General features: G+C 39.9%; 2 protein-coding genes across 2 annotated transcripts; one reads left to right on the top strand and one right to left on the bottom strand.

Annotated features, from left to right (window-relative positions):
• Positions 1-8,630: 8,630 nt before the first annotated feature.
• On the top strand, positions 8,631-11,543 carry h3f3c (H3 histone, family 3C). The gene is made up of 4 exons (XM_081365701.1): positions 8,631-8,777; positions 9,669-9,812; positions 9,884-10,037; positions 10,185-11,543. Exons 2-4 carry the CDS (start codon positions 9,685-9,687, stop codon positions 10,311-10,313), a joined length of 411 nt encoding a protein of 136 aa, XP_081221827.1. The 5' UTR covers positions 8,631-8,777; positions 9,669-9,684; the 3' UTR covers positions 10,314-11,543.
• A 4,725-nt stretch (positions 11,544-16,268) lies between these two features.
• Positions 16,269-19,343, bottom strand: crx (cone-rod homeobox). The gene is made up of 3 exons (XM_081365407.1): positions 19,166-19,343; positions 18,140-18,291; positions 16,269-17,766 (listed from the first exon to the last, which is right to left on the bottom strand). The coding sequence occupies exons 1-3, from the start codon at positions 19,260-19,262 to the stop codon at positions 17,170-17,172; spliced, it is 846 nt and encodes a 281-aa protein (XP_081221533.1). The 5' UTR covers positions 19,263-19,343; the 3' UTR covers positions 16,269-17,169.
• Positions 19,344-20,423: the final 1,080 nt, after the last annotated feature.

Below are 20,423 nucleotides of genomic sequence, written 5' to 3'. Positions count from 1 at the left end.
TGATGTCCATGCGACATGTCTGTGTGTGTCTGTGTGTGTCTGTGTGTGTGTGTGTGTGTGTGTGTGTGTGTGTGTGTGTGTGTGTGTGTGTGTGTGTGTGTGTGTGTGTGTGTCAGGGTAGCGCTCTAGTGCGGAGATGAGCTAGTGTAGCATCTGCAGCAGAAAATCTGATGATGCTGAGACACAGAGACTTCAACCATACCGCATCTCTCAGTCTCACACACACACACACACTGTCCACATCCACTGCTTTATCCCTCTTCTCAGGGTGTAGGACATCAGAGACCCGAGTTCTAGTCCCGGCTCTGACAGAAACACCAAGCCATCATGAACCCAGAGACGCACAGCAGGCAAGATCTCTTCACCGTGGCTCAGCATGAGTCCTCAGTCCAACGTCATGAAGCAGTGCTAGTCCAACAGGAAGCCTTGATGGTTAAGCATTCCCAGTTACTGTCTGATGTCATGACCTCTGTCCATCAGATCTTTGAACGGCTGCCTTCTACCAAGCTACTGCTTCGACTGCCACTTCTGTACCACTTCCGGGTCCTCAAATTTCAGTTCCCCATGCAGAAACTCGCCTACCTCCACCACAACGATTCTCGGGAGACCCCAGTACTCGTTGTGGATTCCTCAATCAGTGTTCCCTCACATTTGAGCTACAGCCATCGTCCTTCCCTTCAGCAGGGCCAAGATTGCATATGTCATCACTCTTCTTTCTGGTAAGGCCCTCTCCTGGGCAACAGCTGTTTGGAAGTCTGCATTTGAAGAGGAATTCAAGTGGGTCTTTGATCATCCAATCAGCAGCTGAGAGGCGTCTAAATGACTGCTGTCCCTCCAGCAAGGTAGTCGCAGTGCTGCAGAATATGCCATCCATTTTCTCACTATTTCAGCCGGGAGTGGTTGTAACGATGAATCTCTCATGGTGTGCTTCCAGAACGGTCTTTCTGAGGAACTCAAAGATGACCTTGCAACACGAGAGTCTACCCATGATCTTGAGACCCTCATTGACCTGGCGGTCCGGCTGTATAATCGTCTGAGGGAGAGGAATCTGAGTTGCACGTTTGTTTTTACACCTCGTCCCAAAAATTTCCTGAAACGATGCAACTGGGTGGTACTCGGATCTCCCATCAGAACGTGACCGACGCATGAGGGAGCGGTGTTGCCTATACTGTGGACTGCCTGGACATTTCCGTTCTTCCTACCCAGAGCTCTAGGGAAATGCTTGGTCCCGTACAGGCAAGGAAGGACTGTAATGGGAATTACTCACATTGCCCCACCTTCCAATTCAGGATTGATTCTCCCCATCACACTTGTTTGGGGAAATCATAAGCATCAACTTAAAGCCTTGTTGGATTCAGGTGCAGCCAGGAACTTTATAGACTTATCTCTTGCTAGGAGTCTGCAGATCCCCTCTGACTCACTCGATACCCCTCTGACAGTTACTGCACTGGATGGAAGACCTCTGGTCCCCGGGAAGGTAACCCTTCTTACCGTTCCCCTTCACCTCTCTATTTGTCAAGGGTTAGGTTTAGGAATTGTCATTCCATCTGATACAATCTCTAGAGTTCCCTGTAATCCTCGGCCACCCCTGGCTTCTTCACCATAAACCCCATCTTGACTGGTCCACTAGCGCTATCCTCAGTTGGGGTCCCACTTGCCCTGTCACCTGTTTGATCCCGAGTTCCCCTGACCCCATTCTCGAATTTCAAGAAACCCTAGACCAGGGGTGCCCAATCCTGCTCCTGCCGATCGACTGTACTGCACAGTTCATCTCCAACCCTAATCAAACATACCTGAAGCAACCAATTAATGTCTTCAGGATCACTTGAAAATTAAAGTCAGGTGTGTTTGATTAGGGTTGGAGATGAACTGTGCAGGACAGTCGATCGGCAGGAGCAGGATTGGGCACCCCTGCCCTAGACCTGTCTCAAATCCCTACTCAGTACCACCACCTCAAGGTAGTTTTCAGTAAAAGGAAAGCCATCTTTACCACCACACCGCCCTTATGACTGTGCCATTGAGCTGCTCCCAGGTACCTGTCCCCCCAGAGGCCGCATCTTATCCTTGTCTTCTCCCAAACGTGCAGCTATGGACAATTACACTGAGGAGGCCCTCACAGCAGGGATCATTTGTCGGTCCACTTCCCCCACGGGTGCTGGTTTTTTCTTTGTGGGTAAAAAGGATGGAGGCCTTCGACCCTGCATCGATTATTGAGGCCTCAGCAAAATCACTATCCGGAACCGTCACCCATGCTGGATTCCTGAAGCAGAGTTGGCTTTTAATGAACTCAAACTCTGCTTTACTTCAGCTCTCATTCTCACTCTCTCAGACCCAGACAAACTCTTCGTTGTGGAGGTGGACGCTTCGGATGTGGGTGTTGGACCAGAGGGGGGAGGATAACAGGCTTCGTCCATGTGCATTCCTTTCACACCATTCATCTTACACCAACAGAAAGGAATTACCATGTGGGAGACCGTGAGTTACTGGCTGTTAAGCTGGCGCTCGAAGAGTGGAGGCATTGGCTTTTTCATAGGGCAAGTGTGTCCACGACAAGCTGAGGTTTTCGCGGGTGTGTATAGCCTACATCGAGATTTAAAATCCAAAGAGTCAAGAATAGTCTATCTACATACGTGACTTTCACGTTTCCATGGTAATCAGTCACTCGTGCATCACGACACACCCATGCTCGCACCCGCGCCCAATCCCAATTTTTTTCATAGAGGTCGCAATGAGTTCAAAACGGCAAAAAACTCTTCACTCCTTTTTCACGAAAAAGTCAAGCACTGTAAGTAAGTTGTCATGTGGTATCCGAATTGTGTTGCACAATGATGAATAACTCTGCCTATTTCTCTTGTTGAATAATTAACAAGTTTTGTTGTAAATTGAAAAAAAATTTACTACCCGCACAAACGTGCACTTATTTTCAATCTTTTTTTATTCGTGATGTCTTTTATTTTGACAGATGTTATCAAAGCCCTTCAAATTAGAATAAACATGGTGATTGTTAATGCTGAATTTGTATTTTCATGCATTAACAGCCTGCTTGAATCAGGCAGCGTTGTAACGTGTACATGATGACAAACTTTAAGTTCTCTTGAAAAAGCCTAACCAGAAAGTTTGAAGTTGTTTTAAAAGCTTGATGTTTGAAGGTTTTCAATTGGAAAGTTTTAGATTAGTAAAACAGACAGACAGATAGACAGATAGACAGATAGATAGATAGATAGATAGATAGATAGATAGATAGATAGATAGATAGATAGATAGATAGATAGATAGATAGATAGATAGATAGATAGATAGATAGATAGATAGATAGATAGATAGATAGATAGATAGATTGATAGATAGATAGATAGATAGATAGATAGATAGATAGATAGATAGATAGATAGATAGATAGATCCTGTCACACCCATTATCCCGAGCTAGTGCACCTCTTAAGATGGGAACTTGAAAATACAGTAAGACAAGCCCAGGCCCGGGAACCAGACCCATGAGGTGGGCCAGCCAACCGCTTGTTTGTCCCTAAAGCTGTTCGCTCCCAGGTTCTCCAGTGGGGTCACATCTCTCGTCTGACCTGCCATCCAGGCACTACTCGCACCCTTGAATTTCTCCAGAGACGGTTTTGGTGGCGACCATCAAAGAGGATATAAAGACCTTTGTAAGTGCCTGTCCCACATGCAGTCAGGGGAAGGTCTCTCATCGGTTACCTCAGGGGTTGCTCAGTGTTTTACTTGTTCTGTCATGTTTTGGCCTCATAGTGCTCTCATGCCCTGTTTACTCAATTGGTAATTAGTGTTATTAGGTTCACATGTGTCTCATTCAGATGTGTGTATTTAAGTCACTCTGTCTCATAGCTTCTTCGCTTGGTGTTTAGTTGTTCTAAAGCCAGTTTTCTGAGTAAGTGTTCTCTAACTCTGAGACATTTTATGTCCTTCTCTGTTTTATTTTTGTGGACTTTCTCCTCTGGAGTTTTTTTCTTAAGAGCTTTGGAATCTTTTTGGATATTTTTGTGGAAAGCCCTGTTGGACTGGTTTTGTTTTTTGAGGATTACTTTTTGCTGATTTTTGCTCCAGCTGTGGATTTTTGTTGCTTGTACTTGTATTAAAACCAAATTCTGCATCTCAATTTCTTCTGAGTGTGTCTTACTGTTGGGTTCACCATCCTCCAGTGGTATTTGCTGGGAATTTTCAGGGATGCTCTAAATGCTGGGAATGTTCCAAATGTTGAGCCAAACCAATATATAGTTAAACACTTATTTAAAATGATTAAATAGGCCAATTATTTTCTCTTTCAATATTTGGATCACATGAAGAATAATGAAGACCACCGTTCGACAAAACAAATATTAGCATGCTGGTTAATAAGGTCATGTATTTGAAATATAAATCATATTTCTGTAAGACATTCTTGGAAATGGAATAAGAGGGTTTATTTTTCCCCAGGAGCAAATGTTACAACACAGGCATTTCTCAAGGCACTGAGATTGACAGGCACATGTTCAGACTGCAGTTGTTCTCCTATAGCCATTGTACTAATCAAATGACATATAGGGATTTTAGGGTCACAGAAACACAATCTAAAGGGAGGATCAGTTGGGTCTTATGCTGAGTTAGCATGTGCTAATCTATACATTTACTTTAGTGGTAACTGCAAATGAGATTCACCTATAGCCTGCTACAGAGGTTATGTGAAGTTAAATATAGAGCTGGTTTACTCTGCTGGGGTACCAAATCAGGTCACTAGAAATGGGGTTGGAAGGAAGTGGACACATGTGCACAAGACTAAAAGGGGAAAACTAACATCATGTGGATAAGATTTTTAGGATTTGATTACATTATAGCAAGAATATCATGTATATGTCCTGAATCATTTATGAGGATTATAGGTATTCTATCAGGGTATTGCTAAATTCTATTAATTAATTCTATTAATAAAATTCTAGAAATGTAATGACTTTAATTGTTTCTGTTGCATGCGTGTATAACCATAATATTAGCATTATTGAAATTGAATTGATATTTATTGCATCCCGTCAGTTTCACTTTGAAAAGAGACATGACAATGACTAATTGCTATACACTATAGTGTACAATTTAGAATCATTGAGATACTCTTTAAGGTTTTTTTTTTCATATTTGTTTGAAATTTGTTTTTAGTCCCACCTCCCACCCCCCCCCCCCCGCCATTTAAAAAAATGTCTACATAGTTTTATTAACTTTTCATTTCAGTTTTATTTATTTTTGTACATCAAGTTAAACTAAATAAAAATGTTGCCTTTGGCAGCATAAAAGTATTTTAATTAATAATTATTTATTCATTTATTTCATTTATTTCAAGTTACAAAAATGATTTTATATGGTTTTAGTTTTAAATAACTAATAACCCTGTTGTACACACATAGTTTCATAGAAAGCCTCATGATTAATCCAATACAAGGTGTTAGTTTAGAACTCCTTACCAACATGGACATTTGAACACACACAAAGGTCAGCAGCTTTGTACACATCGTTCAGACATTTTGAACATACAGGTCTCTTACCTGCACATTTGCATTCATCTTTCTTATTTAATGCGTGTGCATGTATGTGATGATGTACCATAAGGCACTAAATGCTTAGCTTAGCCATCATTGAAAAAAACGAATAATTTACCCAAAAATTGTTAAATGTATACCGTATAGTAATTTGAGAATACCAGACTCTGCAAACTAAGGACATAATCCACAACGGGTTTAGCTCTGAGACTAAGAACAAAGCTTTGTGTTTTTAAAATATGAGTGTTTGCACGGTAGAAACCAACATGAATGCTGCTGGGGTTTTTCTTACTTATCTTTGCCATTTAGCAGATGCTTTTAATCCAAAACTACTTACAGTTCACTAATTGCAGGCGCAGTCCCCTCCCTGGAATAACAAAGTGTTTGGCTCAAGGGTACAAGGAGCCAGATCCCATCTTTTGCCTTCAAATCTCCAGCTTCCGTCTTAGTAGTCTTCCATTTCGTTTTCCCATACCACCTCCCCAAATACAGTCTAATTGTGTCATACTTTCAAGGGGAAAGGATTTAAACCCGTGCTTAAATACACAACAGACTGGCAGCTCAGCAATCATGTCATTCTGTTTCTGTATTGCCGTTAATCGAGATAATGTAATTTAGAGCAAATCCCGGTTTTAAATGCAATTAAATTTTTGTCTTGAATGGAAGTTATAACTAGTTTTAACTATTAAACTATTAACTATGATCTAGTTAAAGCTGCTGGGATTGTGAAAATGGATGGGCTGTAGCAGGGATGGTTGTTCAACTTTTTACCACAGTGCTCTGCAAGCACTGATAGAGCAGCTGCCATACACACTGCTATAGCTTCTGATCACGCTCATAAATCTGGTCATTGTTAAACCTTTTCAGCACTCCAGTGTTCTTGCTACTCAGCAGTATCATGCTGCCCAACAACACTGTCAGTTTAGAAGGTGACTGTGTGAATACAGCTGTTTTGTGATACGCCTCAGTCAAAAGCATATAGTAAATAGTAAGTAAATGCTCTTAAATGGCACACTGCACATTGAAGGTTTTGGAATAAGCCTGATCCAGAACTGGGGGGATGGAAAAGGTGTTCTGTGTGAAGATGAGGACATATGGGCTGTAACTGTTTTCACACTGAGTCTCACCTTGCTGTGATACCTGGCTGACCTTTCAGAGCACACAGGCGATGAGTGTGGGTGGGGGATAGGCTGGATTGTTGTTTGCCTTATTTGTGAACTAAATCTGTGAATATAATATACTATATCATTCTTATGATGTATGAGAAATGTTGGGCAGAAACTCTAAACATCACATTCAAAATAAGAAACCTTTTTTACAGTAATGTCAAGGTAATATCTGTCACTTGAGCGGTACCCTGTCAAAAGGTACTAATATGTACACTTTAGGACCGTTAAATATGCACCTATTAGAGCTAAATAAAGTACCAAGGTGAACCTTCTGAAAGGGTACCGCTCCAGTGACAGCTTTTTCTGACAATGATAGGTTATGTTTTAATTCATTAAAATTACACTTTGTCACTACTTTAAGGTTTCATATAAAAGATATTTCAAGCAAGATGTGTGCTAATATTCTTATAGAGCATATGTTTAGGCAATGAGGAAAAATAGCTACAATAGATACTGATATGAAAAATATATTTGTCTGCCACAGAGAAGGCTGCTTGTTGAGATACATTTTTATAAATGAAACAGTGATATCTGGCTCTTCAACAGCATTGCAGTTTGTGAATGGGTCCATCAAAGTTTCTTCACTATTTCCCCATCCTTACCAAATCAGAATGTCTGTTTGATTTTATCAGGAGGACAGTGCTCTCTGTTGTTTTTAGGAGGAACTGCAGTTGGTTCCAGGAAAAAGCACTGCATGAGCCGTATATTGCCATTAGAGGAACAAGGAAGTGGAATGAAAAATACTGCAATAAAATTGCTGAATTTGCAGTATTACCATACCATCTGTATTTCCATTCTATGTTGTCTGTAATTAATCTCACAATAATAAGATGGTGGACATCTGCACTCATAGTAACAGTAACAGATTCACCATATAGTTGCAATTCTTTGTGTATTTCAAAAAATAAAATAAAGATTATAGGTTATGTAATTATTTATGTTTAGGTGTAATTCTATGATCTAAACTAGGTTTTGGGGAATATAGGAATATAATATTATGGCTGTGAAAGCTGCTACACCCACCACTTATGGGTATAAGTCAGTCAGTACGTAAATAAGTAAATAAATAAATACACCTCGCTTCTACCTAGCTGCCATTGCTAATCTTATGTTTCTGATGCATTACCCACTTTATACATGAATTAGAGAGTGTGTCACATTAAAGACTTCAAAGCACTTTTAGCCTCTGAGACTCACTGATCCTTAACTAAAAGCTTTCAGGACCTTTGAGACAATTACTCAACACGCCACATTATATTACAGTCCAGTCAGACTTTATAGCCTAAATGCAAAACTACATTTAGTAGCAGAATACTGAGTGTTTTTCTGCATATGCAACTATTACAAGTGTTTGTTTTTTTTGGTACATAGAAAATGGCACATCCTTTCTGAAATGTCACTGAAGCCTTAAAGATAGTGAGCGTCAGAGAAAGGAATGAAGCCTTTGGTTAAGATAGAGTTTCTACATGGCTGATGGGTGGTTTTGAATGTCAGCCTGAAATAAGTAAAACATTGCATGACTGATCTGGGATCATCTGGCCAACAAGTGATGTCTGACCCATATATTAGGGGCCCAAAACAATTCTGTATCCATAAAAAAAATAGTATATTGGCTGAAATACCTTAAATCAAAGGGGTCATGGAAAATGTTTAAGATTTGTAATAGTAATATAAAACGTTGTTGTTATTATTATTATTATATAACCAGCAGTGGATGAACCCATCAGCCTGTCCTCGAAACCCGATGACCTCCATGGAAACAAAAAAAAGCAGAAAAACAAAGGGATTGCAGTCAAACTTCATCTGAAACACAGTACTTCAAATACTTAATATTAATCCCTCTAATTACATGCTAAATAAAGCTAAAAATCGTAATTGAAATTGTACAGTAAAAATGGATAATTTTGTGTTTACAGTTTTATTGAGGTGCATTCTGGGAGAGAATGATTGACATCGCGGCCATTTTGGCTCTGGCCAACCCCCTCCCATTGTGTGTGAGATAGTAAATACTGACACTGCCAGACAAGCCGAGCACATATTTCACTGCGCGAATTAAAACACGTTCACCTGAGGTAAGTGCCCCAATTCATCACTGTCTTCTCTCTGATATACTTTTCAACAGCTTTGTTAAACTTTCATGTAGAATAATGTTTATTTTGAGCGTTAAAACGTTAAAATCGCATCGTCTGAAACCGAGAAAGCCGATGGCGAGACGCGAGAGAAAACAGGCTCTCCTTTTCGTGTCGGAGGACACACTGAAATCCGTCCCACTTTCGTATGTCTCTGTTTACTTCGGTTAAACGGCGTAAATTCGCGGCAGATATTACTTCTAAGCGACTATTTAGTTGCCCAAGGATGCCTGCTACCGTACTGTGTTGTTGGTTTTGCGGTGCATGCATTGGATTTTGAATTTTATTTCAAAGTTCACGTCCTCCCCTGTGCCTCAAAGCACGGACTCTCTCCAGTTGCCGTTCATTGCAGCCATAATCTTGCGGTTTAAGGCGGGGCTTAGACTGACTGTTTTGCCCCCACAACTGGCAGAACGGCCTGTGATTGGTTAGTTTTTTGGGCTCCTCAAATGCTACTGGTTTCTGCTTTACTGTTGTTCTACGGTCGTCTCTGATTGGTTGAAAGGTTATATCAGTCCACGTTGAGTGGTTGCTTTTATTTATTGGGTTTAATGTGACCTACTGGAGGAAGTGGCCTGAAATAGCATATGAGACAGGGAGTCAAATACCAAAACAAGTGTAAAACTAGAGACCTATTTTTAGTAGAGATTTACTCATTTTTATAGCTTAGTCTGTGCATGAGAATGAATACTTATTATTAAACAGCTAAGAGAAAGCACTGCTAAGTTATTGTAAGTAAACTTTTTTACATTCCCGGCTTGTATGTCATAAATCTGCCCATGATTTACTGACTTAACTGTACTCTAAAACAGTAGTTATTTTCCTTTTTCTCAGGTGATATTGACTAGCAATGGCCCGTACTAAGCAAACTGCTCGTAAGTCCACCGGAGGAAAAGCTCCCCGTAAGCAGCTGGCCACCAAAGCTGCCCGCAAGAGCGCTCCCTCAACTGGAGGAGTCAAGAAACCTCATCGCTACAGGTGATATTCCAGCAAAAAAAAAAAGGTTTTACAGTAATAAACCCTACATTAAACACCTTTACTGTCTGCAGACCCGGTACTGTGGCTTTGCGTGAGATCCGTCGGTACCAGAAGTCCACTGAGCTGCTGATCCGTAAGCTGCCGTTCCAGCGTCTGGTTCGAGAAATTGCCCAGGACTTCAAAACTGACCTGCGTTTCCAGAGCGCCGCCATTGGTGCACTGCAGGTGCGCATAGCCTGTTATCTGGTCTTGCTTTTTCTTTGTGTCATTTATTCATTATATGTTAAACCTTTTTGCACACATTCCCATTTGAAGATTATTATTATTTGTTTATGCCTAATTAACATTCTGATTTTGTGTGCATCCTTGCAGGAGGCCAGCGAGGCATACCTGGTCGGTCTGTTTGAAGACACTAACCTGTGTGCCATCCATGCCAAGCGTGTCACCATCATGCCCAAAGACATCCAGCTGGCACGCCGCATCCGCGGAGAGCGCGCTTAAACTCTCCTCTTCTTTGTATCGCCCTCTTTATTTCTTTCTGTCTCTCCACTTGTTCTCCTCCTGCTTTTCTTGGTAGAGTTTAGAGTATCAGTGATGGGGAGTAACTTTGTCTCAGTCTGCTAGTGCTGTCTAAATTACGCGTAGGGTACCTATATGTGCATGTAACAGGTGCTGCTGATCACACACACACACACACACACGCATATGCACGTGCATAAACACATACACACACACACATACTCTCACACATTCACATTTGGAGTGTAAACGAGGTCCACCTATGCCCGGTTTAGGGCTACACATTCAACATACGTGCAAGAAGTCGTCTCACACTGTCCAGAGAGAAAAACAGGGTGGTGTCTGGGGTCAGTCTGCTTAAGGGGAGCGGAAACTCCCACAGCAGGGTGCTACTAAAACTGCCTCAGTCCACCTTACTGAAACCTGTCCTGACCAATCTCCTTCAGAACCCCAACTATGTTTTAATTCCCACCCCTGTTTGCCCCGCCCCTTCCTGATCCATCCAGTCCTTACATGTCCTTTTTGAATCCTCACTTGCCCTTTCATAGTGGAGTCAGACTTCATCTATCTGTTAGTGTCTGTGGGTCATGTGATCAGCAAAGCAGAATCGTATTCAACTGCAAACCAGCATCTATTGGTTGAAAAGATGTTACTTGTAATATTGATGATTACTATTATTGTTGATATGGTGTCTTTTTTTTTTTTTTTTTTACAATGTATACATGAATTGTTCTTTAGAAAAAAAGGATTAATCCGCCAAGAATCAGTTTGAATTAAGTTTCCTTTTTCATATTGTAGTGAAAGCCGATCCTGCTCCTCCTGTTATAACTTCAGGCAGCCACAGGAGGGCGCTCTAAACCAGCCTCTCATTCAACCTCACTGTTCAACTAACATCCTGATCTTCCTTCTATTTGTCTTTCGTCCTCTTTTTTGATCGTTTTTCACTCTTTCAATTCCAGTTTTGTCAAATTAAAGATCGGCATTAGAGTCAAAGAGTGTAGCAAAAATATTCTTTACGTTTAGTACTCTAGTACTGAGTCTTTCACTTTGTTTGGGTAGAACTTTGCTCCTTCCTTCTCTTCGTGAAACACAATGTAACCTCATGTTTGTGCTTCTTTTATTTTTCTTATTCAGAAATTTAAATAAGCTGATCTTTGTATTTTCCAAATTTCTCATATTCTGGTGGTAATAAATAGATGTCACACAAATGGGCTCTTCAGTGTCGTTTATAAACACACCCAAACCTGGCCTAGTCCTATGCTAATGTTTATGGTAACTATTAAATGTTGCTTAAACGTCAAAACTGATTGAAAAATATCGAACGTTTTTTAAGAAACAAATTCCAGCATTTAGAAGTAATAATTAGCCTACTTAAAAAAAAAACATACTAAACTTATAGAGACACCCAATTTGTTTTCCTGCTCCTATGGTTATACTGCGGTGGCAGCAAACAAAAATATTTAGGACAATCCCTCATCAACAACTGTTTCTTTAACAAGCTGGAATTGTAAATGAATTACTGATGAACGAGGAAGTGAATCTTGATTGTGAATTCCTCTTGGTAGAGCAAAGCATCACAGTGTTCATAATCTTCAGAGAAGTCAAAGCTTCTGGGAAGTGACCAACTGTATTGACGTCTCCTCTATGATTTTGTCAAAGCAGAGGGCGCTCTTTCTTAGGGTAGGAGGACACGCTTTCGAAAAGACAATCAAACTTATTTTCCATCCAACACCCAGTTTTCTATTCGTCATCTGAACTTTTGTGTTTCTACTCCCATGATACACTAGTGAGGTTATAACGAACTTCAATTAGTTTACTGTACACATTTTGTTTACCGATATAAATGAGCTGAGCTGCAACAGCATATTTAAAGTGAGCATAGCTATATATGGTCTACTTTAAACGAACAAAAAAATTACTGACTTTGATATGTCTTTCTTTCTGTCTGGTCACTTCACTCACCAGGTGTTTTTATACTGGAGCACTTAGTTAACTTCACCAGTAATTACATAAACACATTCCTATCATGTTTCCCCTTAAAGGGGTTTCACTTTTAGCATTGTTTAAAGTATTCACAGTTACAGAGATGCAAGTGTGTGCCTGTGTGTGTGTCCTTGTACATTATGGGGACAAAATGTACATCAAAAAGATGGCAATATCCGAAATCTTTGTCCTTGGGACACTTTTGGCCCCTATGAGGAACAGCTTATAAATTATTCTAAGAAAAAAATGTAGCCTACCAAAAAAATGCAGAAAGTTTTCTGTGGTGGTTAGTGGTTAGGTGAAAGAATATACAGAGTACAGAATAAAAATCATTGTGTCTATGGAAAGTCCCCATAAAACATGAAAACACAACGTGTGTGTGTGTGTGTGTGTGTGTGTGCGTGCGTGCGTGCGTGCGTGTGTGTGTGTGTGTGTGTGTGTGTGTGTCCTGGTAAACGTCCCCACAAAGATGCCAATATCCGAAATCCTTTCCTTGTGGGGACATTTTTTCGTAATGTATTTATACATTATGTATTTGTCTGGTTAAGTATCATATGTGTCTTCTACATTGCTGGTTTGTGGGTTCTGAGTAAGTGTGTTTGTATGTGTTGTGTGTGATTTTTTGGAACTGAAGGCTCAGCAGCTTCTCCTTTTGTCTTCTTGTATGAACTACAGACAATCTGTCACAGAGAGAGAGATTAATATCTGGAGAAACAGGGGGAGGGTTAGAGGAAATGAGAGCTGACAGAGAAAGATAACAGATAGATAGATAGATAGATAGATAGATAGATAGATAGATAGATAGATAGATAGATAGATAGATAGACAGATAGACAGATAGATAGATAGATAGATAGATAGATAGATAGATAGATAGATAGATAGATAGATAGATAGATAGATAGATAGATAGATAGATAGATAGATAGATAGATAGATAGATAGATAGATAGATAGAAAGTTATAGAGAGAAAGAGCGGGTGAGGGAAAGAAACTGAACTTGTGCAATTTTTTACTTATTCATTAATTTTGAAGAGAAGTTAAACACACAAATGTTTATATGAAGAAATTATGTTCACTGTGACGTATACATAAAAAATTGCAAACACACACACACACACACACACACACACACACACACACACACACACACCCTTCATCCTGGTAACAGTGCATGTGGTTTTATTCAGGTCAGAGTGGGATTATGAAGCACTCAGGAGGGGTTGTGGGGGTGTGTGCGGGGTGGGGGGGTGGGGGGGTGGGGGGGTGGAGAGGGAACAAGTGAGAGAGGGCATGAAAGATGGCACAGAGGAGAGAAAGATGCCTGTGAGTATGTTTAGTGTGACAGAACTCCACATCTTTTTCCTTATACTTCATACAGGGATACTATGAGAGACAAATAGGAATAAAGCAGACTGGGAAAAAATGGTGTAAGAAATAATGAGAGTACAGATGGAGAGGAGAAGTCCGGTTAAACAGATCACACTTAGTAAGTCCCCATAGAAAGAACCATATGGGATAATCAGAAAATATTTCAAACATTAAGTTTAAATTGACCCTGTTACCAAGTGAAAGTGCCGTGAACACTGAATGTTTGTGTGCTATTGTTGTATGCATCCATCATTTCAAACTGAGGATAGTTGAGTGACTCAAGCACAACTATTAAAAAAAGTTTACACATTCACTGATGCGTCAGAAGGAAACACAATGCATTAAGGGAAGGGGCGGTGAAAACTTTTTGAATTTGAAGATCAAGGTAAATTGTACTTAATTTGTCTTCCGGGAAACATGTAAGTATCTTCTGTTGCTTCAGAAGGGCAGTACTAAATAAAAAAAAAATAAAAAAAAAAAATAATAATAATAATAATAATTATATATATATATATATATATATATATATATATTATAATTTGTATATATATATATATATATATATATATATATATATATATATATATATATATATATAAGCATATTTAAACAAAATAAGAAAATTTGGACATCTTCTTCCTGTTCAAAAGTTTTCACCCCCAGCTCTTAATGCATCATATTTCCTTCTGGAGCATCAATGAATGTTTGAACCTTCCTTTTTTTAATAGTTCTCAGTGTGAAAAGATTGATCTCAAAATCATTCAGTCACTGCTGGAAAGGGGTCAAATATGCAAAAGATGTTGGAAAACTGAAGAATTTTCAGGACCTGGAGGATTTTTCTGAAGAACATTGGGCAGTTTAACTGCTCAGGAAAAACAAGGGACTCAAGAACAACCATCACACAATGAAAAAAATTATTCGTTGGAATTAATCAATTTTTTTATCGTAAGTGGTTGCATTCAATTGATTTGATCTACCTATCTGATACCAAACCAAGTGCTAATTACAAATAAATGATTCTAAACCTTTTCTCACTTTTTTATTTTTCACTTTTACTATAGCCAGTTTTACTTTTAAGCAACAGGTTGTCTTTTTTGTGTATGTATGAAGTTCACGCTGTAGTTCATTACATTAAATTTGGGTATGTTGGGCTAAATTATGACAACCAGAAATTGTCCACATACTTTTTTTAAATTACGGTGACTGGAAGGGGACATGTCCCCTCCCGGTCACCATATTTATTTAATTTTGTCATCTATTGGGAAACATTTCACCTTTTCATGAAACTTACCTAAACTTTGTAAAAAAAAAAAAAAAAATCTTGAAAAGTAAAAAATTCCACAACGGTGTTCCAAATCCAGCACAGAATAACCATTTTTGGTTTCCAAAATCACTGAACCTTTCAGTGAGCACTTCTTTAAAAAGTACCTTTTTTTTTTTTTTTTGTCACATTCTGATAATCTAAAGAAGCTTTTGTACAAAGGTTCCATGGATTTTAAAGATTCTTAATGGAACCATCAATGCCAACAAAGAACCCTTTATTTTTAAGAGTGTATGTTTGTACAATTTCTTTTAAATTCCAGTTAATTTCTTTTAATAAACCTAATGCAAAGACATTAATACATATAGGCAGACCGCTGTAACTCTTCATTTTGAATCTAACTGAGATAAAGAATGATGGAATAATCATAGCGGAGGAGTCATAGCAGAGAGAGCTGGAACTGGAATCAACAGGAGGAGGAGAGGTGTGGAGGAAGGAAAGAGAGAGAGAGAGGGAGGTTCAGTAATCCTGTTTAATTGCTTTAGGGTAGTGTTCTGTCGACAGTAAGGAGATTGAGGTGCTCTCTGGGTCATTGGCTAAAATAACCCCACACACCCGGCTTCATGGGCGGGGCCACCCTCACCACACCACACCATCACAGCAACACGATTACCAGACAACACCATCGCATCGCTACAACCTTGTGGACCCCAGATGCCTCCTCCATGTGGGCCACCTGTGTATCCAACCCCAGGGTGTCACAGTAAATCATGGAAAAGATGGTGGAAGTATGTGTTTTTAAACCCAAAGCACCGAACCTTTCAAGGGAAATTCATCTTCTTTCAGTTTAGTTGCATGGTTAAAGGGATAGTTCACAAAAAAAAAGAAACTTCTACCATCATTTACTCACCCTCAAGTTGTTCCAAACATGTATGAATTTCTTTCTTCTGCTGAACACAAAAGAAGATATTTTGAGGAATACGGGTAACCAAACAGTTGATGGACCCCATTGACTTCCAGAGTATGGAAGAGTATCTTCTTTTGTGTTCAGCAGAAGAAATAAATCTGAAGTTCATAGTTCTCGCTGATACCAGAAAATCCCTTATTAGAGGCATGAATGCATTTGTTTTAATTTTTCAGTACTTTGTTTTGTATTTTATATCCATAAATGTTAGTCCATACATTTATTTTTATTTGTTCTGCATGAGGGACAGTTGTAGCCCAATTTATTTAAGTTCTGTGCTGTTCAGACCAATTTTTAAGAGACACCCCCCCCCCTTTTTTTTCTCTCTCGCGTAAATCATTTATGCTGTGCGCTAACTAAGTTTCCAGCCATGTTTTTATTAATTGACAGTAGTACTTCATCTTGCATAATCAACAAGAAACAAAGTTAGACAACTCTTGTTTGACAATTCTTGTTAACAAAGACACATTTAATTGTGTAGTTAAACTAAATGTAAAATTTAAAAACTTTAGTTCCCTTCTGAATGTATTCGGTCAAAGCAATATAACAACAATTGTAAACACCAACATTTTTCAACACAAGGTCACCCAAATAGAAAATATATATATCAACAGCATGACTATACTGCCATTAAATGAAGTTTAATAAAGCAAGTAACGATTAACTCAAACTAACAGAAAACAACATTATTTGTTATAAGTTAACATCATTTAAAAATACATAAATAACATCAAGCTAAATGCACAACACAAGAATTCCTAATGCTTCCCAGTACAGACAAACCAACCAAACTTATGAAAAAAGTAGAAAGAACTTTGTCCAACAAGAAGCTTGTACCTGCAGAGAAACCGAGAGGTTCCCCTCCAATTATGTGCATGTCTTTGTGTGGTGTGTGTGTGTGTGTGTGTGTGTGTGTGTATTAGTGAATAGCTAAATATCCCCAATGTGTTGAGAAAGCTATTTGATTGTATGTGTGTGTGTGTGTGTGTGTATGTGTGAGGTAAATGGTTAATAATGATGACTGATCAGTAGACTTGAGGAGTCCCTTCACTCTCAGCCAATCACAGAGCAGATCTGGACTACAGAGTCTTCACCTGTTCCAAAATGGGCCCCCTTTTTCACCTCTGAGCTCACATGAATCCTGCTAAATCAGACCTGTTTCATCATCAAAATGTCTCCGGCACAATAGTTCTGTTTCATTTATTCTTCATGCATCGTCTCCTAATTCTCCTTCCCTCTTCACTTGCTCACTTTCTCTTTTACAGCACCTGGAATTTATGGTCGAGGCAGTCCATGGTGCTGAAGTTGAGCTTCCAGGCCTGCTGGTCCTTGTAATCCAGGCAATCTACGGAACTGAAACCCAGTGAGGAGGTGCTGTATCCTTGGGAGGAGAGGGAGGGTGACTGGCTGAGCGAGCCGCCCATGGAGGGCACGGTGAGGGGAGAGAGGGCGCCCCCACTCGCAGACAGCTGAGTGGTCATGGGAGAGAGGTACGGGCTGCAATCCAATCCACTGAAGTAAGGAGAGGAGCTGTAGCCCTGGCTATAGGTCGAGGGCTGACCGTAGCTCATGGGATAGGGAGCGGGGCGCTGCACGCAGGGCGTGCCGGAGCCACACAGTGGATCGGGAAGGGGGGATAGAGAGGTGGGACTCCACACAGAAACGGGTGCTGTGCCGGCGCTGGCAATAGGGGGCACCGCCTGGGCGGGGGCAGCCGCCACCGAGGAGCTGGCGCCAGGGTCAGAGGTCAGCTCAGAAGGTGGGGAGGACTTCTTTTTGGGGGGACGGGGCTTGGGCTGACCGCTGGTCTGCTGTTGCTGTTGGCGGCATTTAGCACGGCGGTTCTTAAACCACACCTGAGAGACATAAGAGCGGGGTTGAAGATGAAATACATGTTTGGCTCATTTCTCAATAGATCAAAAAGAATGTGTTTGTGATGGATGTGATGTGATGTGCATTAATAATGGGCATCACACACACACTGACTTTCACTGTCAGAGTTGTGGTCACTTTCAATGCTTGTGACTTTAAACTTTCAACTTTAAACACAGCACTGTACATATTTAGTTGCAAGTGAGCGTTAGATGCTGGGATAAATGTATTTTATTTTATTTGAAGAGCATCGTCTGTTTCTGCTACATCCGACATTGAGCCAGGTGTGCTTAGAAAGATGTTATGCAGTCGGAGAGGCGTCAGAAAGATGTTTGTCTCGGTTTGAGGAAGACTCACCTGAACTCGGGACTCGGGAAGGTTGATTTTCAGAGCCACCTCTTCTCTCATAAATATGTCTGGGTAGCGTGTTTTGGTGAACAGGGCTTCCAGAATGTCCAGTTGGGTGCGTGTGAAGGTAGTGCGCTCCCGACGCTGCTTCCTAGGAGTGGCTATTTATAAAAACATCAACATCATACAGTAAGAAACAACTTTATGTTCACCAATACATGTAGCATAGGCCTAGAGAAACCGGTTTGATTTTTACATGGTAGCATCATCAATGTTAATCGTTTTATGTGAGCTTGTAACAGTAATTAATATGGTTGATGTTGGTGAGAGAAAATATTTGGACTATCCATTGTCAACATAGATAGATAGATAGATAGATGGTTGTATTTTAGAATATTTCTTTAAGTCCAGTCAGTGAGTGACTGAGGTCCGTCACTAAGGCCGCGCATAAAAACATCGTTACGTCAGTATATATTTTTTTTAATTAGTGATTTAGGGCGATTACATATTGATATTAGGCTATCTAACCCATTTAGCCTTTATTTGTATTCTTCACTCCGTAGCCTAGGCTACTATTATGATCATTATTTTTATTTGTACAACAGACGAAATATTAACATTAAAAAAATTCAGCTTTTCATAATGGGCTAAAATAAACTTTTAATAAACAAGCAAACAAACAGACATACCATCACATACAATAATAATTTGACAACGAAAAAAATAGTAAAGGCGAAATTTAAATATATAGGCTATCTGACATATTTTTATGTTAGTTTTTGTTAGAACGTGGGCACTGCGTTTGTTAGCCTACTACGTGAGCAAGTTCAGTTAATATGGCTATCAACTGGTGAAATGATGTTCGCTCTGACTAAATTGTTGGGGGAAAGGGGTACAATCATGTCAAATGAAACAGGAAAGATGAGGCTACCTTTTAGTTTTGTTTGTCCCGTTTCTTTTGACTTCAACGACCAACAAAATTAATAAAATGTCTGAAACAAACATATTGTAAATAATTAATGAGAAAGAACTGACCTGGGTAGCCGACGGCGGTGTGGAGCAGGTCCATTCCTGAGGCGGACAGTGTTAACCCGTTCACAGCATAATGGGGCTGCTTTATGTAGGACATCATTCTTGGGACGGCCGCGTCTCTCGCACACACTCTCTATTGCTCTCTCTCTCTCCCTCCCTCTCTCACCCCTCTCTCTCACTCTCTTTTTTCTTCTGTGACGCTTTTTTTTACGGGTCGGGGGTCGCGCTCTGCCCCTGACGGCCGCGTGTCTGTGCTCGCGCCTGACGCGTGCGGTGCTCCTTCAGTCACGCGGCTCCAAACACCTGTAGGCTAGATGTTTTCCCGGTCCTCAGTGCCTTGAACAAGCTTATACTCTCACAACTCTTGTCATTAATATCGTCCTGAATATCAAAGATGAGCGTAGCTAAATGTGAGGAAATAGTAAAAGGTAAGTTTACAATTAGGCTATAGCTCAACAAAAGTTTTGACGTTGGTTAAGGCGCGTGTCCCCTGGGCAAGACCGGACAGGAGCGGGACACTATGAGAAATAAGAGACCGAGAAGCTAATCAAGGGCCATCCCTCTCTCTCTCTCTCTCTCTCTCTCTCTCTCTCTCTCTCTCTCTCTCTCTCTCTCTCTCTCTCTCTCCAACTTTGACGTGTATGCTAGCCTATCTTAACACGTGCATATGACAGTAAAGAGATAGATTTAAAAAATTGTAATCAACGATTAAAAAAATAAAAACTCTGAAGATACAGGTTATTGAAATGTCGCGCATCTAGGCTACTGGTTCATATAGCATGGACAGAAAATGACCAGGGATCGGAGCTAAAATGCCACGAGAAATGCCTCAAAATGCCGCATTTTTTCAAATCTATATAACATATTTTTTTTTAAAATAGGCATATTCTCTAGATATAGGCTAGTTATCGATTTTAGGAACCGTATCAACCATTAATTGATTCAGTGCAAGCATTGCAGGCTACAAGTTCGAAAAATGCGCCTTCACAAATGTAAAAATGTCCCTAAAAAACAAATTCAGAAGGCAGAACTCGTTTCTTTATAATATATGACGAAAAAAATTCTGACACTGCCCACAAGCATTGAAAATAAATAAAATTCTTAGGCTATTGAATGCTTGTGCATGTTTTTATTTCTATTTTATTTTATTTCTATCTTATAAATTGTGTACAAGCTGTAAACCATTATTTGAATGATCTGAATGCTTTGTTTTTCGTTTATTGGCATTATATTTTTGCCATCTTTATAGAAACGAATGGCT

The sequence above is a fragment of the Scardinius erythrophthalmus genome (assembly GCF_964197995.2).
Source record: "Scardinius erythrophthalmus genome assembly, chromosome: 5".
In the NCBI taxonomy this organism is placed as follows: domain Eukaryota; kingdom Metazoa; phylum Chordata; class Actinopteri; order Cypriniformes; family Leuciscidae; genus Scardinius; species Scardinius erythrophthalmus.
This window is presented reverse-complemented; position numbering and strand designations above follow the sequence as displayed.

Excerpts from the sequence above, each read along its gene's own strand:
- h3f3c (XM_081365701.1), top strand. The coding sequence starts at position 9,685 with ATGGCCCGTACTAAGCAAACTGCTCGTAAGTCCACCGGAGGAAAAGCT. Across the intron at positions 9,813-9,883 it reads AAGAAACCTCATCGCTACAG|ACCCGGTACTGTGGCTTTGC; the intron begins GTGATATTCCAG and ends TACTGTCTGCAG. Across the intron at positions 10,038-10,184 it reads CCGCCATTGGTGCACTGCAG|GAGGCCAGCGAGGCATACCT; the intron begins GTGCGCATAGCC and ends GCATCCTTGCAG.
- crx (XM_081365407.1), bottom strand. The coding sequence starts at position 19,262 with ATGATGTCCTACATAAAGCAGCCCCATTATGCTGTGAACGGGTTAACA. Across the intron at positions 18,292-19,165 it reads CACCGCCGTCGGCTACCCAG|CCACTCCTAGGAAGCAGCGT; the intron begins GTCAGTTCTTTC and ends TTTTATAAATAG. Across the intron at positions 17,767-18,139 it reads TTCCCGAGTCCCGAGTTCAG|GTGTGGTTTAAGAACCGCCG; the intron begins GTGAGTCTTCCT and ends TATGTCTCTCAG.